The sequence below is a fragment of the Barbatula barbatula genome (genome assembly GCF_947034865.1).
Source record: "Barbatula barbatula genome assembly, chromosome: 16".
In the NCBI taxonomy this organism is placed as follows: Eukaryota; Metazoa; Chordata; class Actinopteri; order Cypriniformes; family Nemacheilidae; genus Barbatula; species Barbatula barbatula.
The window spans coordinates 22,850,693-22,864,163 of NC_136779.1; the positions used below are offsets into that span (position 1 = coordinate 22,850,693).

Below are 13,471 nucleotides of genomic sequence, written 5' to 3' on the forward strand. Positions count from 1 at the left end.
AGGAAGTTCCTGTGGTGCAGAGCAATGGGCACATGAAAGTAAGCATCTCTCTGCTTGTAAACCAATCTCTCTTTGTGACGAACCAAAGAACATCGACTGTACGTAACTTCTGGAAGGGAAGGCACAGCCGACTAGTGTGTCAGAAGAAGGCGTTTTATCGCTGACATTTCAGACGAAAACACAGTAACCGTTTTAAAAAGTGAAGCCTCATCAACCTACCTTAAAATTAGAAGGTGTTGCCGGCAGCCACAGATGTGGCGCATTTCCTATGTCATGTGGCCGGACGCTTCTCTGAGTCTCGTTGTAGACTTATGGTCCAACTTGGCGAGAAAAGCTGTCTCTGTGACATGGGTAAGAAACTGCAGTGTAGACAGTGCTCCGGGATAGCATCCTCCCAGATGCTGAATTCCAACACATGACTGACAAACATCATGTCCGTCAGCAGGCAAAAGAGTATTGGGGCACAATTTGCATGTTAAGGGAAAACAAGTGGCAATAGAACAATGAGCCATGACCACAGTAGTAACAAAGGAAAATAAGGAGATATAAAAATGTATTCTTGACAACTGGCCATCGGATAGCACAGAGGAGTACGATGTATTGTAAAATCAGCTTGAAAGTAGCACGGCGCAATTGACCTATCAGGTCATGGGCTGAGCAGTTGTGTGTATTATACTGGTAGCTCAGCCTACATCACCTCGTCACCTTTTTGGTATATTATCTCGACCTATCAATCTTGTTCAGTGATAGTCCAGTTGTTGGATTATGTCACTGCTGGTGTTGGCATACCTGATTTGGTGTTGGAGGTCTTTGCCCTGGTTTGCGCTGCACCTTTGACTTTATTCCAGACTTCCCAGAACCACGCACACGGATGTCATCCACCACGATCGGCCGATCGGCGATAGTGAATCCAAACTCCTTCAGATATCTGATTCAGAAAACCAAGCCCCGTTCAGACTACCAGCGATAAAGCGAGGCCATGTCATCTGCCCGGTTAACCGAAAATATATATGAGGTGAAGTAGGGTAAAATGCTGCTGAATCCGAAAGCCAGAGGGCGCTCTCGTGCAGAAACTACGCACTGCAGAAGAAGACCATAACACACATAGTTCTGGAAAATGCATAAGGACATGTTTTTATCACTGATACTCAAGCCTCCTCCGGTCTCATGATAATAAAATAATTCCATCTAATGACCATGTAGCAAGAGACAAACGACACAGTTGGTTACGTCCTGAACGCACAGGAAGATCTGGAGAGTGAAATGCGTGGAGGCAGAAGTACCGTTTAGTGAAGGCTTTGCGGAAGTCTCCAGAGCTGCAGGAGAGAGAGTTAAGGGGATGATCCGCGGCAGTCACCATCAACGCACAGTCTGTACCTTCATACCGCATGTGCAGAAACACCTCCGTGCTTATCTGACAGCTGAAAACACATCATTCAATGGCATCATCTGTCAGGGTTATGTCACACTACAGTACACGATGAAGCTTCAATGACCTGGTGAAGCCTCTCTCGAGGAGTCTCTCCTCACAGCACTGAGAGAGTCGAGCTATCCTTCCGTCCAGCTCACAGTATGATGCTGTAATATACTGTAAAGAACACGGTTCTTGAAGCTCCTCCACCACATCCGCCAGTGCCAAACCATACGCTGACAACACTCCACTATACCTGACAGAGAGAAAGAAAGAAAGAAAGAGAAACTCAAGAAAGAAAAACATTCTACTTTGACTTCATGATGTCTAGAAATATCTAAATGCTACACAGCTGTGTTCTTCAATGGCATTGAAAAAACACGAAGCTGGCTGCAGTTTGTTAAAAGCAGATAAGAAGTGATGACACTGTTATATAAACTACTTAGTGATGTGAAGATTTAAAAGTGTTCTCAAGGACAGCAGAGACTTTCCCTCGACCCTCAAGCTCAGTTTATACTCGTGCGTAGGACCTACACTGTAGGCTAGGTGTTAGTTTTCATTTATACTTCTGCGTCGTTGTACATGTCGACAGGCAATGACCACTAGGCGTCAGTGTCCACGCATGCATGTGTTGCTTGTGTAACCAAGACAAGAGCCGAAGAAGAAGCGGCTCGTTTGAGAAGCATTAGCAGTGATAGCGGCACGTAAACAGTCACTTTTATTGCAGCTTTTATTGCCCCCTTAGACTTGATTCAATTCGAGCACTGGCCATAGCAATGGCTGCTCAATGCTCAGGGTGTCAATGATTTGATTATTTTTTTTGGTGGGGGTGGGGGTTAGTCTCGCAATATACAATTTACAATACAATGCTCACACATCTGGACAATAAGGACACTTACGCACGCATGTTGTTTGTAGACTTCAGCTCTGCTTTCAATACCGTCATCCCTTCCAAGCTAATCGTCAAACTTGGAAACCTAGGCATTACCAACTCTACCTGCAACTGGATTATGGACTTCCTGACGAACAGGCCTCAGCTTGTTAGGTTATGCCACATCTGCTCCACCACCACCACCCTCAACACTGGTGTACCACAGGGCTGCGTACTGAGCCCCTTTCTCTACTCCCTTTTCACACTCGACTGCAGGCCTGTGAACGGATCTAACTCCATCAAGTTTGCAGACGATACAACGGTGATTGGTCTCATCAGCAACAACGATGAGACTGCATACAGAGAGGAGGTCCGGCACCTGGCCACATGGTGCTCAGACAACAACCTGCTCCTTAACACCTCCAAGACAAAGGAGATCATCGTGGACTTCAGGAACGTGTTTCCAGTTTTAAGTTCCTGGGGACTCATATTTCGGAGGACCTGTCCTGGACCACCAACACCTCATGCCTGGTCAAGAAGGCTCACCAGCGTCTCTTCTTTCTGAGGACACTGAAGAAGAACCAACTGTCTTCAACTATCCTGGTGAACTTCTATCGCTGCACGATAGAGAGCATCCTGACCAACTGTGTCACAGTCTGGTACGGGAACTGTTCTGTTGCTGAGCGCAAGGCACTGCAGCGGGTGGTGAAAACAGCCCAGCGCATCACAGGGACTACACCCTCTCCCATTGAGGACATCCAGAAGAAATGCTGTCTGCGTCGAGCTCGCAGCATCCTCCAGGACTCCTCTCACCCCGCTCATAGACTGTTTACTCTCCTGCCTTCCGGTAGGCGCTTCCGGTGCCTCCGGACAAGAACCAGCAGACTAAGAAACAGCTTTTTCTACTGCACTGTAACTCTATTAACTGCATCTACTCATCTATTGCACTGTAACCTCAATAACTGCATTAACTTATCTACTGCACTGTAACCTAATTAACTGCATTAACTCATCTTCTGGACTGCAACCTATTATTAACTCTTATACTGCACCGTATCTTTAATAACCGCATTAACTCATCCACTGCACTGTTACTTCAACAACTGCATTAACTCACCTATTGCATTGCAACTTTAACAGCTAATGTCAATAATCTATGCACACTTAAATCACTTACACTATTGTTTAGTCTAAATTATTATCTGCTCATATCCACCTGTACATTAATGTTCATAGTATATAGTCTAGGGCTGCAACAACGAATCGATAAAATCGATAAAAATCGATTATAAAAAATGTTGGCAACGAATTTCATTATCGATTCGTTGTATCGCGCGACTATAACGCGCGCCACATGTTTGAGTGGCGTGAGCGTGGCGTTTCTGTTGCGTGTCAGCTCTGTGGCGGCTGCGTCGTGTTTTCTGTATCTTTGCACACCAGCACCGTGCCTGACGCGGCCCTGGCGCGCTGCTGCTGCTAAAGGTGACATAGAGGGAGGCCGCCGACAGACAAGGGTCTTGAATTCACGACAAGTTTAAACTTTTTTCACATAACCTACACCTTCCAAAATCCGAAAAATGAGTAAGTAGGCTGTCTGTTTATTTAAATAACATTTCCAAATGTTTTGTAGCTTTATTACCTGATGTTGGACCGTCACTCAGATGACACACTAGACTATGTTTTTATTGTAGTGTGTAATATTTTTTTCCATTTTTAATCACATTGTTAAGAGCATAAAAACAAAAATAATTCAGTCACCAATACATTTTGGGGTTTAATACGAACCACAATTCGTATTAAGATGATTCTCAGATATGTTAGTAAAGATGTAACGTAATCAATTGATGCACGAGTTTACTTTATGCAATATGTGTTTAAGATGGACATAAATTAATATTCCCATTCAATGCAATGTATCTTTTCATTGGATATAGCCTAAGCATTTTCTTGGAGGAAGATTTTATGGAAAAAAGTAGTTAATTGGAGTATTCATTTGCAACATTTTAGTAATAATATCTCATACTTAATAGGAATATTAATGTATAATTTATTTCAATATTCACTTGTTGTTTCTCCAAAAATGCATTATAAACATGATTTAAGTCCTGATGTTTTCTACAGTGGACATGTAAACCCTGTAACGTGTAGATGTTGGTTTAATGAAATTCAATTTGAAAATACGTTCAAATAAATGATGATTAGCTTTCAAACATCAAAATGGCATTCATTAATATGTATTCGTGTACAAAATTACATATAAACATCTTTTCCTATTCTATTTTGCCTGGAAACGCTTCCAACACGCTTGCGTGTCTCGTGAAAAATAGGCGTCGATTCAATTCCTAGCATGCACGCGTTTTCCGTGCGGCTCGTCTCACGCAGGCAGTGTGCAAGCTCTAACCTGTTAACATGGGAGCCGATTTAAAAACGGTCACGCCAGGCTTCTGAGACGCTCACGCCACGCATCTAGTGTGTCACAGGACTAAAAAAAGTTGATCGCGCCGCGCAGCATAGCGGAGAAAAAATTAATTAAAAAAGCAGAGCGGAGGTAGAGGAAAGACCATCAGAGAGACACGAAAAAATTCCAGAAAAAAACAGCAAACCATGAGAGGCTTCTTGATGGGAAATGCATCATGTAAACCACAGCAAGCTGTAATAATAATATAATAAGTAATAATAAAGCTTTTGAAATATGTTTTGCAATGTCAGTTCTATTTTTCAATAAAGGGTTGAAAATGAATGCTTTTAAAAATTTGTATCCGATTCATCGATTAATCGAACAAATAATCGACAGATTAATCGATTATTAAAATAATCGTTAGTTGCAGCTCTAATATAGTCATCTGTATATATTGTTCATAGTACATACCTACTGTCATATTTTCATAGAACATACCTACTGTAAAATATTTTCATAACTGTATAATATTTTCTCAATATTGTATTCTGTATTTATTCTAACTGTATATCCTGCACTTGCTAATTGCACTTCTGGTTAGACCTAAACTACATTTCGTTACAATGTACTTGTATATGTGTAATGACATTAAAGTTGAATTTAATCTAATCTAATCTAAAACTAGGGACGCACCGAATGTTCGACAACCGAAAATAGCAAAAAAGGTGTTTTTTTTCTTATTTTTAGCTTAAAACCCATCTTTTCTGTGAATACTTGACAGACAAATGAAAATAAACTAATTAATGAATGTACACTAACCCTCTCTCTCTTTCTCTCAACAGGTATTGTTCTAGCTTTTGTTGAACCTAGTAACTTTTTATTAGCACCTGTTGTACTATTGCTCTTTTATGACATATCGCTTATTGCTCCCTGAACTCTCTGTAAGTGGCTTTGGATAAAACCGTCTGCTAAATGACTAAATGTAAATGATCGTTCTGTGAAGTAGCCATAACATGTCACCTAAGCGAGAAAGTAAGAAGAAGGATATGGTGAGCCGTGACAGACACATACTTGTGTATAAAAACAGTCTTCATGCCTAATGCTCTCGCTATGGCACATGCATGCTGGCCAGCCGCTCCTCCAAAACATGCCAGCACATGTTCAGATGTGTCATGACCTTTAGCCTGTCGAAAGAGAAGAACAGTGCTGCTGAGATCGACTTGAACACAACTACATTCCTGTGGCAGTGATCACCGTCAGCATCCAGATCATCAGCACTGTTTTTTGCTGTACCTGTGTGAGTGCTCTGATTGGTCGACACATGGCTTCATTAGCCACTCTGATGAAGCCCATGGCAACTTCCTCTATGCTCATTTCTGTTTGGTCCCCTCCTGAAGTACTGTTTGATGATTGGTTCGCAGAGAGGAAGTGGTTAATCTCTCGCGTGAGCTCGTGGAAACGCTTCATTGTGTCGTCAACTGATAGAGGCTCATTTTCTCCAGGTCCAAAGATTCGAGGGAAGAATGAAGGCAGCAGACGGCCGAGAGCGAGATTTGCGTCAGTGACAGTCAGAGGACCACCTGCACAAAAAGCACAACACACATCACCTTCAGTTCAATCTTTACACAGCATTTTGAAGCATACAGTGTTCTTTGTTTACACTGAATTTAATTGAAGACATACAACTTTAGCCACGTCAGTGGCTGTAACAATGTGAAAGAGGTGTAATAAAGTGCAAACGCTCTTCTTCAGTGTCAAATTTGTCTGTGCACTTCTGTGTCCATTTAAAAACACAGACACAAAACTCACATATACAAGTAGTTTTTTTATACAGTGGCACATTACTGCAGAGCAATCAGGGGTAAGGTGTCTTGCTCAAGGGCCCTTCAGTCATGACCTGCTGACACTGAGATTAGAACCAGCAACCTTCTGATCACAAGCCCAACGCTCTAACCATTAGGCCACAGCTGACCACAGCTGCTATGAGACACATAATTCCGGTGAATTGAAAATGTAAAAGTGTATCGACTGTGTTTGTTACATCACTGCAATCAGATTTACTGACAAAAAAAAGCATACATACACTTGTTTGTGAATGTTGTAAACGCTGCAGAGTCATTCTATGTCAAATCCATTAAATTTGCTTTATGAGAAAACGGTTTAAATGCACAACATTTTCAGTCATCAAAAAACAAATGTGGGTCCATTTGCAAAAGTCTTGTAATTCATTTATTTTAAAGAGGAATGTCTAAAGATCAAATATGTTTGTTTTTAACTGCATTGAACATAAACACTACGGCGTCCTTTGGCAGAGAGTTACTGTTAAACATTATTGAGTTGAGACACATTAACTCTTAATATGTTATTCATAAGATCCTATAGAGCAGGGGATCTCAAACTATACAGATCAATCACATGAATAAACAATTATAGTAATAGTCGAGCTGTGAATCTTTATCTTTACACCTCCAATTCTAATGTATTATTAAAAATACAAACACTTTATGATTTACCGGCTGTTTTCAAACTAAAGAGCATGTTTATCAAGTTAGTCAGCAGTAATAGTGAACACAAAACACTTTTCTGCAGTGCATATAAAGACTTATATATAACTATATAAAGTTCAGCTCAGAGGTAAGAGCGTGGGACTAACAACGCCAAGGTTGTGGGTTCGATCCCACAGGATTGCATATACTTAGAAACATATGTATAGGATAACGCAATGTAAGTCACTTTGGATAAAGACGTCTGCCAAATACATAAATGTAAATTAAAGAACATTTAACACAGAAGATAAAGAAAAATATGCAGAAAATATATCAAGTGCAGAAAAACATAAGAAACTCGAATTTGCAAGCAGCTCGTTGGAAGAGTGAGGGACTCACAAACGCCTGTCTGCTCACGCTCTGTGTTTGAGCTGCCGTCAAGCGCCTGAGTTACATCCAACAATGAGAAGTAAACAATCATTCATACAACTATATCAAAACTGCACAAAGGTTAGACTGAAATGTTTTCCGTTTTTATCAATCATGTATTACAAATTTTATATTGTAATTAAAACACGAAATGTAAATTAATATATTGCGTTTTTAGTTTTCTGTCGTGTCAGGTAATCTGTCGTGTTGGATAAAAGCGTCTGCCAAATGACTTAATGTAAATGTATGTACCACAGGGGTCTCTCTGTACCACAGTATGAGAATCACGGCTATTGACAGATTCAAAGCAACAACAAGCTTCAGCTTCATGTCAAAGTCCTATACGGTTTCTATAAATACAACAAAGTTACTCAACCCATTCAACAAATTCTTCATATAATGACAAAAACATAAAAAAATAACATTTATTTAATTCAATTATAATGCAAATGTATTTGATAAACTAGCACAGTACCCTAAAGGCATGAAATTTTCTTTGATACTGCATATTTAGACTCACTGTAGCTCCAGAAGTATGGGATGAATTCCGACTCAAAATGATTAACAAATGCACGCACAGTAATCCGTGAACGTGATACACGTTTCATTTTTATTTTACGATTCACAAACAAATGCCTTATGATTTGATTCTGTGAAATTTAGATTTGAATAAACACGAAGCGATTTGTACAAATAGAGGCAGATTTGTGATTGCAGTGTTTTATTTTGTGTTCATGTATATTGATTTTGCGCATACCAATGAGAAGTTGTGCATTTGTGGATCCTGTGACGCGCGTTCATACATCCTGTTCGGTTCATTTGGATTTTGAGACTTTCTTTACGCGGTTTTGCGTTGGACAATCCACACACACGCACCTGCAGATCCATGCGCAACCGTGCAGAAAATAAGAACTACCACTAGATGGCAGGCTTACGGAAACCATAGGTGCTGGTCATATCATTAGAATACCATCAAAAAGTTGATGCATTTCACAATTTCCATTAAAAAAATGAACTTGTAAATTATATGAATTCATTACACGCAGACTGATATATTTCAAATGTTTATTTATTTTAATTGTGATGATTATAACTGAGAACTACTGAGAAACCCAAATTGATAAGGCGTTTTAATTTAAAAGACAAAGCATTTTCTCATAAAGTTAATAGATGCAGTTATTACAATTACAGTGCAGTAGATGAGTTAATGCAGTTATTAAAGTTACAGTGCAGTAAAATGAAATATATGGATGACCAATAAATACTAAATACTTCAAAGATCTTTCTCCTTCACTCTTGATTCTCTGACCGGAATCTGGTGCATACTTGGCCACCTCAACCATTAATTCACTGAATGTAGTAAAGTTTACCACATGTATGTTAAAAAAGCTACCTGTTTCCAGGAAATGAAACCACCTCACAATTATAGTACACCATCCCAGATTATTACTCATAAAATTTCAGTACTGTCTGGTCTGATATTTTTTATATAAAAACTCTTCTAATATGCTGGTTTATTCTATATGTTTCGATGCATGTTAAAAAAACTGTTAATAATTTAAACAATTTGAAGTGAGGCGATTGTCTCAGCACACCAAGGTGACTAGAAACATGATGTTGTCCAGTCACGACTTCTTGTTGTACAACATCAGGGCAAAAAAATTAAGTTTTAGGGGTGGTTTTCCGGAAAGAAATTAGAATAGACTAAAATAAATAAAATAACTGTCCAAACTGAAAAAAACGTATGCTGAACATATTTGGTGAAAAACAAAACTTGAAGTTCACTATAATATCTATAAAGACAGCCTGCATGCCTTTAATATCGAATTAGGCAAAGCTAGACAGACTTATTTCTATTAACTGCAACAACATAACTGCTTTTTGCTACTGTAGAGAGACTAACAAACCCCCAAGTCAAGTCGCCTTCTAAATGCTTTCTGATGACAAGTTTGCAACTTTTTTCCTTGAGGAGATAAATAATTTCAGAATGGCAGTCAGCAAAGCCCTACATGGCACTCAGGTCAGTCTGACTTTATTACAACAATCTAAGAAATTAGTAAAGTTTGATCAGAAAACTTTGGCATCTTAAGTCCTCAACATGCAACCTGGACACACTCCCCACATTTTTTTTCAAAAAAGTATTTAACTGTTTAGAAGCAGATCTTTTAAAAATAGTAAATACTTTATTTCTCTCAGGAACTTTCCCAGAGTCCCTAAAAACTGCATTTGTCAAGCCTTTACTAAAATAAGAGCAATCTAGACAAAAACCTACTGTCTAACTACAGACCAACAAATCTTCCTTCATAGGCAAGATCATTGAAAAGGTTGTCTTCAATCAGCTGAACAAATTCCTAAACTCAAATGGCAATCTGGACAATTATCAGTCTGGTTTCCGTCAGCATCACAGCACAGACAAAGTAAATGATATTCGATTAAATTCTGATTCAGGCAAGGTATACATACACACGCTGCATCATCTGGACTACAGAACTGTGTACTGCATTAACTCATCTACTGCAATTGTAATAACTGCATCTATTAACTTTATGAGAAAATGCTTTGTCTTTTAAATTAAAACGCCTTATCAATTTAGGTTTTTCATTAGTTCTCAGTTATAATCATCACAATTAAAATAAATAAACATTTGAAATATATCAGTCTGCGTGTAATGAATTCATATAATTTACAAGTTTCACTTTTTTAATGGAAATAGTGAAATGCATCAACTTTTTGATGGTATTCTAATGATATGACCAGCACCTATGGTTTCCGTAAGCCTGCCATCTAGTGGTAGTTCTTATTTTCTGCACGGTTGCGCATGGATCTGCAGGTGCGTGTGTGTGGATTGTCCAACGCAAAACCGCGTAAAGAAAGTCTCAAAATCCAAATGAACCGAACAGGATGTATGAACGCGCGTCACAGGATCCACAAATGCACAACTTCTCATTGGTATGCGCAAAATCAATATACATGAACACAAAATAAAACACTGCAATCACAAATCTGCCTCTATTTGTACAAATCGCTTCGTGTTTATTCAAATCTAAATTTCACAGAATCAAATCATAAGGCATTTGTTTGTGAATCGTAAAATACAAATGAAACGTGTATCACGTTCACGGATTACTGTGCGTGCATTTGTTAATCATTTTGAGTCGGAATTCATCCCATACAGAAGCAACTCAAATTAAAGCTGCTTTAATCGGGCCCTCACATCTTGTTGCAAATTGGGGATGCCATTGTGAAGTTTGAACATCCCTTAATTCTCAAAAAATATAATGTAGATATAAGGAAATCTTAAGCAGTTGTACAAATTGCAGATACAATTTTAAATGGCAGAATTCCTGTAGGGTTTAGGATATTGCTGTGAGAGCAGTTGGAATGTTACATGAGCCTAACACATTTCAAACATACATGAAATGTAGCATGAGGGCTGATTTATCTTGTTAGTGGCATTATGGAGCCATTTTGCCACATTTCATTCTGAAACCCATATCAGATGAAAAGTTGCACCCACGAGCCAACCGCCGAGCGAGACCCGAATACGATCAAGATTATCTGTGCTATCAAGATGGTCTGCACTGCAGCTCATTACTCTTGCGATAATTAAGTTTAGGTGTGTCTGTTTGTTCACTGCATTCAGTGATGGATGTTATATAAGTGGTGGATATAACACTGGATTTGTAGATCGTTTGAAACTGATAGATGGAGGCGTATGCAATACTACTTTATAGGCACTCAAGATGAATATGAGATTGGGTTCCCGAAAGCAAAGTTAGTGAAGCACAAGAATCTAAAGTACATTAAGGTATGGCTTACATTTTTTGAGTTATAAAGGCATGAAAACTTAGTGGATATAAGTGGATTACTCAGTCATTTCATATTTTGGCTTTCATCACTACTGATGTTGGTCTTGCTTCTGTAAAAATAAAATATATCAAATATTTGAGCCAGTGACCTCTGGTTGAGTTGACACAGAATGACCCTGCTGTTCAGATGTTTCTCGCCATGACTACGCGGCTTCACCATTTTACACAAACACATTCTCACCAAGCCTCATCAAAAGGCTGAAACCTTTTTGGGGCGGCTTCTCGGACAGGGATTAGCTTTTGGTTAAATTACAATATTTAAGTCCTAACCTATTTTTAAAAACATTAGGCCTACTGGAGGGCATCTTGAGACAAAACAATCACACTGATATATTTTTAGATAAGTCAGTGCAAGTTGTTTTCGATTAAGACACCTCTAACATTTAAGTTGTCTGGGACTAGTTTTACGCCCTGTCCGGGAAACCACCCCTTTGAGATATTGGTTATAGATATACTGTATGGCCAGTAACCAGTCACATGAGCTTTACCCTTCCTGTAGCAGGCTGGTCCTGGATGAGCACCGGCGGATTCTGGGCCTACCACAAACATCCCTGACCTGAAACACAGATAGATCCTCTACTAGATCACACACACAGGTTTTCATATGCCACATGTTCATGACTCCGCTACATAAACTTTACTCTCTGAAAATCATGTTGTGGTAGATCAGTAACATGTCATAGAAACTGTCACCAAGTCAATCCCAAATGACAATTAAACATGTTGCGTTTTGTGTCATGCAGTATATTATAAAATGCTCTGTAACACACTGCTCTGTGGGCCTTATTGCTTATAAAGTGGTTATTCCACATGCGTAGCAAGGTTTCATAAAATACAGTAAATAAAATGATATGAAGGCTGTGTAATGTGGTCAGCCGTTGTAAATCGGGGTATTTTATAACGGCTTAGAACTCGGCTCAGCCAATCAGAATCAAGGACCAGAACCGACCGTTTTATAATCACAAAGTAAGTGCAGGTCAGGAGAGGTCTACACAGATTCTCAGCACATCTTGTCTTCATGCTTTTTTAATAATAGAAACACACAGTTACCTGAAGAAGAGTCGAGATCCTCCTCCAGCCGCGACAGTATTGATGTCCAGCTGCGGAGCCTGCAGTGTGATTCCAGCGATAGTCGCCTCAAACACATGTTCATACTGACCAGCGTAGCGGCTCACATCTGTAGACGTGCCTGTGCAAAGAAAAGGATCTTATTGTGTAATTTCTGGGTTGTTTTGAGATGATTTGATGATGCTTTCACATGCAAAGTGCATTATTATATACCACAGTTATAATCTACCTGTTTTAGTATTAAGAAGTATTCATAGGGACATTAGAATATGTGGGAGTATTAGTAATATAATCAGAAACCACATTTATTCAAAGATGATTGTGAGCGAATGACTTATAAAGATGATTTAATGGCTTAATGTTACAATCGGTATACCTGTTTAATGATTATTTACAAAAAAAAACTTTAACACACTTTTTGAACACTTGAACACCTGCACATACACCACACACACTTTTGTAGACAAATTTAATTAAATTTAAGTTATCGCATGCAGCCAAGGACTTCAGCTAAACATGAGTTCACTAGGGTGCTCAAACATGAGCTCATTTTTAATAAAAGCCAATGATAAATCATGTTTAATCGGAAGACCCCGGAAAAGTGTCCAAATAAGTGCACATGAGATATTTGTCTATGAAATCCTCATTCTTTATTGGTTGACTTGTGACAATAATGCGGCAACCACGATTAAACGTGTATCCTGTTGCCTGGGATGTTTTGGTGGCAGAAGCAGGGTTATTGGTTATTAAAAATAAGAGATAACAGGAATTTACCTGATTGGTGTAACGGAAGACATCAGTTGCATCAGTTTCACTATAAATATGGGCCGAAGAACACTGTATTTTCAGATGCTTTGGGAAGATCTCACTTTGTTTGGCATGAGCAAATAAAGTTAACTTTTTGACACCTGGACCCTCTTTGTCTGAGCAATTTTTTGA

General features: G+C 39.1%; 1 protein-coding gene across 2 annotated transcripts in view; it reads right to left on the bottom strand.

The window, feature by feature from the left end:
* Nucleotides 1-13,471, bottom strand: part of oplah (5-oxoprolinase, ATP-hydrolysing) — a 52,721-nt gene that overhangs the window by 14,402 nt on the left and 24,848 nt on the right. For both annotated transcript variants that reach the window (XR_013787741.1, XM_079476129.1), the window contains exons 8-14: nucleotides 12,515-12,653; nucleotides 11,953-12,020; nucleotides 5,974-6,260; nucleotides 5,752-5,864; nucleotides 1,497-1,667; nucleotides 1,284-1,421; nucleotides 790-928 (exon numbers count right to left, since the gene is read on the bottom strand). Coding sequence is in view for 1 of the 2 variants with exons in the window: in XM_079476129.1 (XP_079332255.1) it covers nucleotides 790-928; nucleotides 1,284-1,421; nucleotides 1,497-1,667; nucleotides 5,752-5,864; nucleotides 5,974-6,260; nucleotides 11,953-12,020; nucleotides 12,515-12,653 (1,055 nt within the window). In the remaining variant the exon portion in view is untranslated. The remainder of the gene's footprint in view (nucleotides 1-789; nucleotides 929-1,283; nucleotides 1,422-1,496; nucleotides 1,668-5,751; nucleotides 5,865-5,973; nucleotides 6,261-11,952; nucleotides 12,021-12,514; nucleotides 12,654-13,471) is intronic.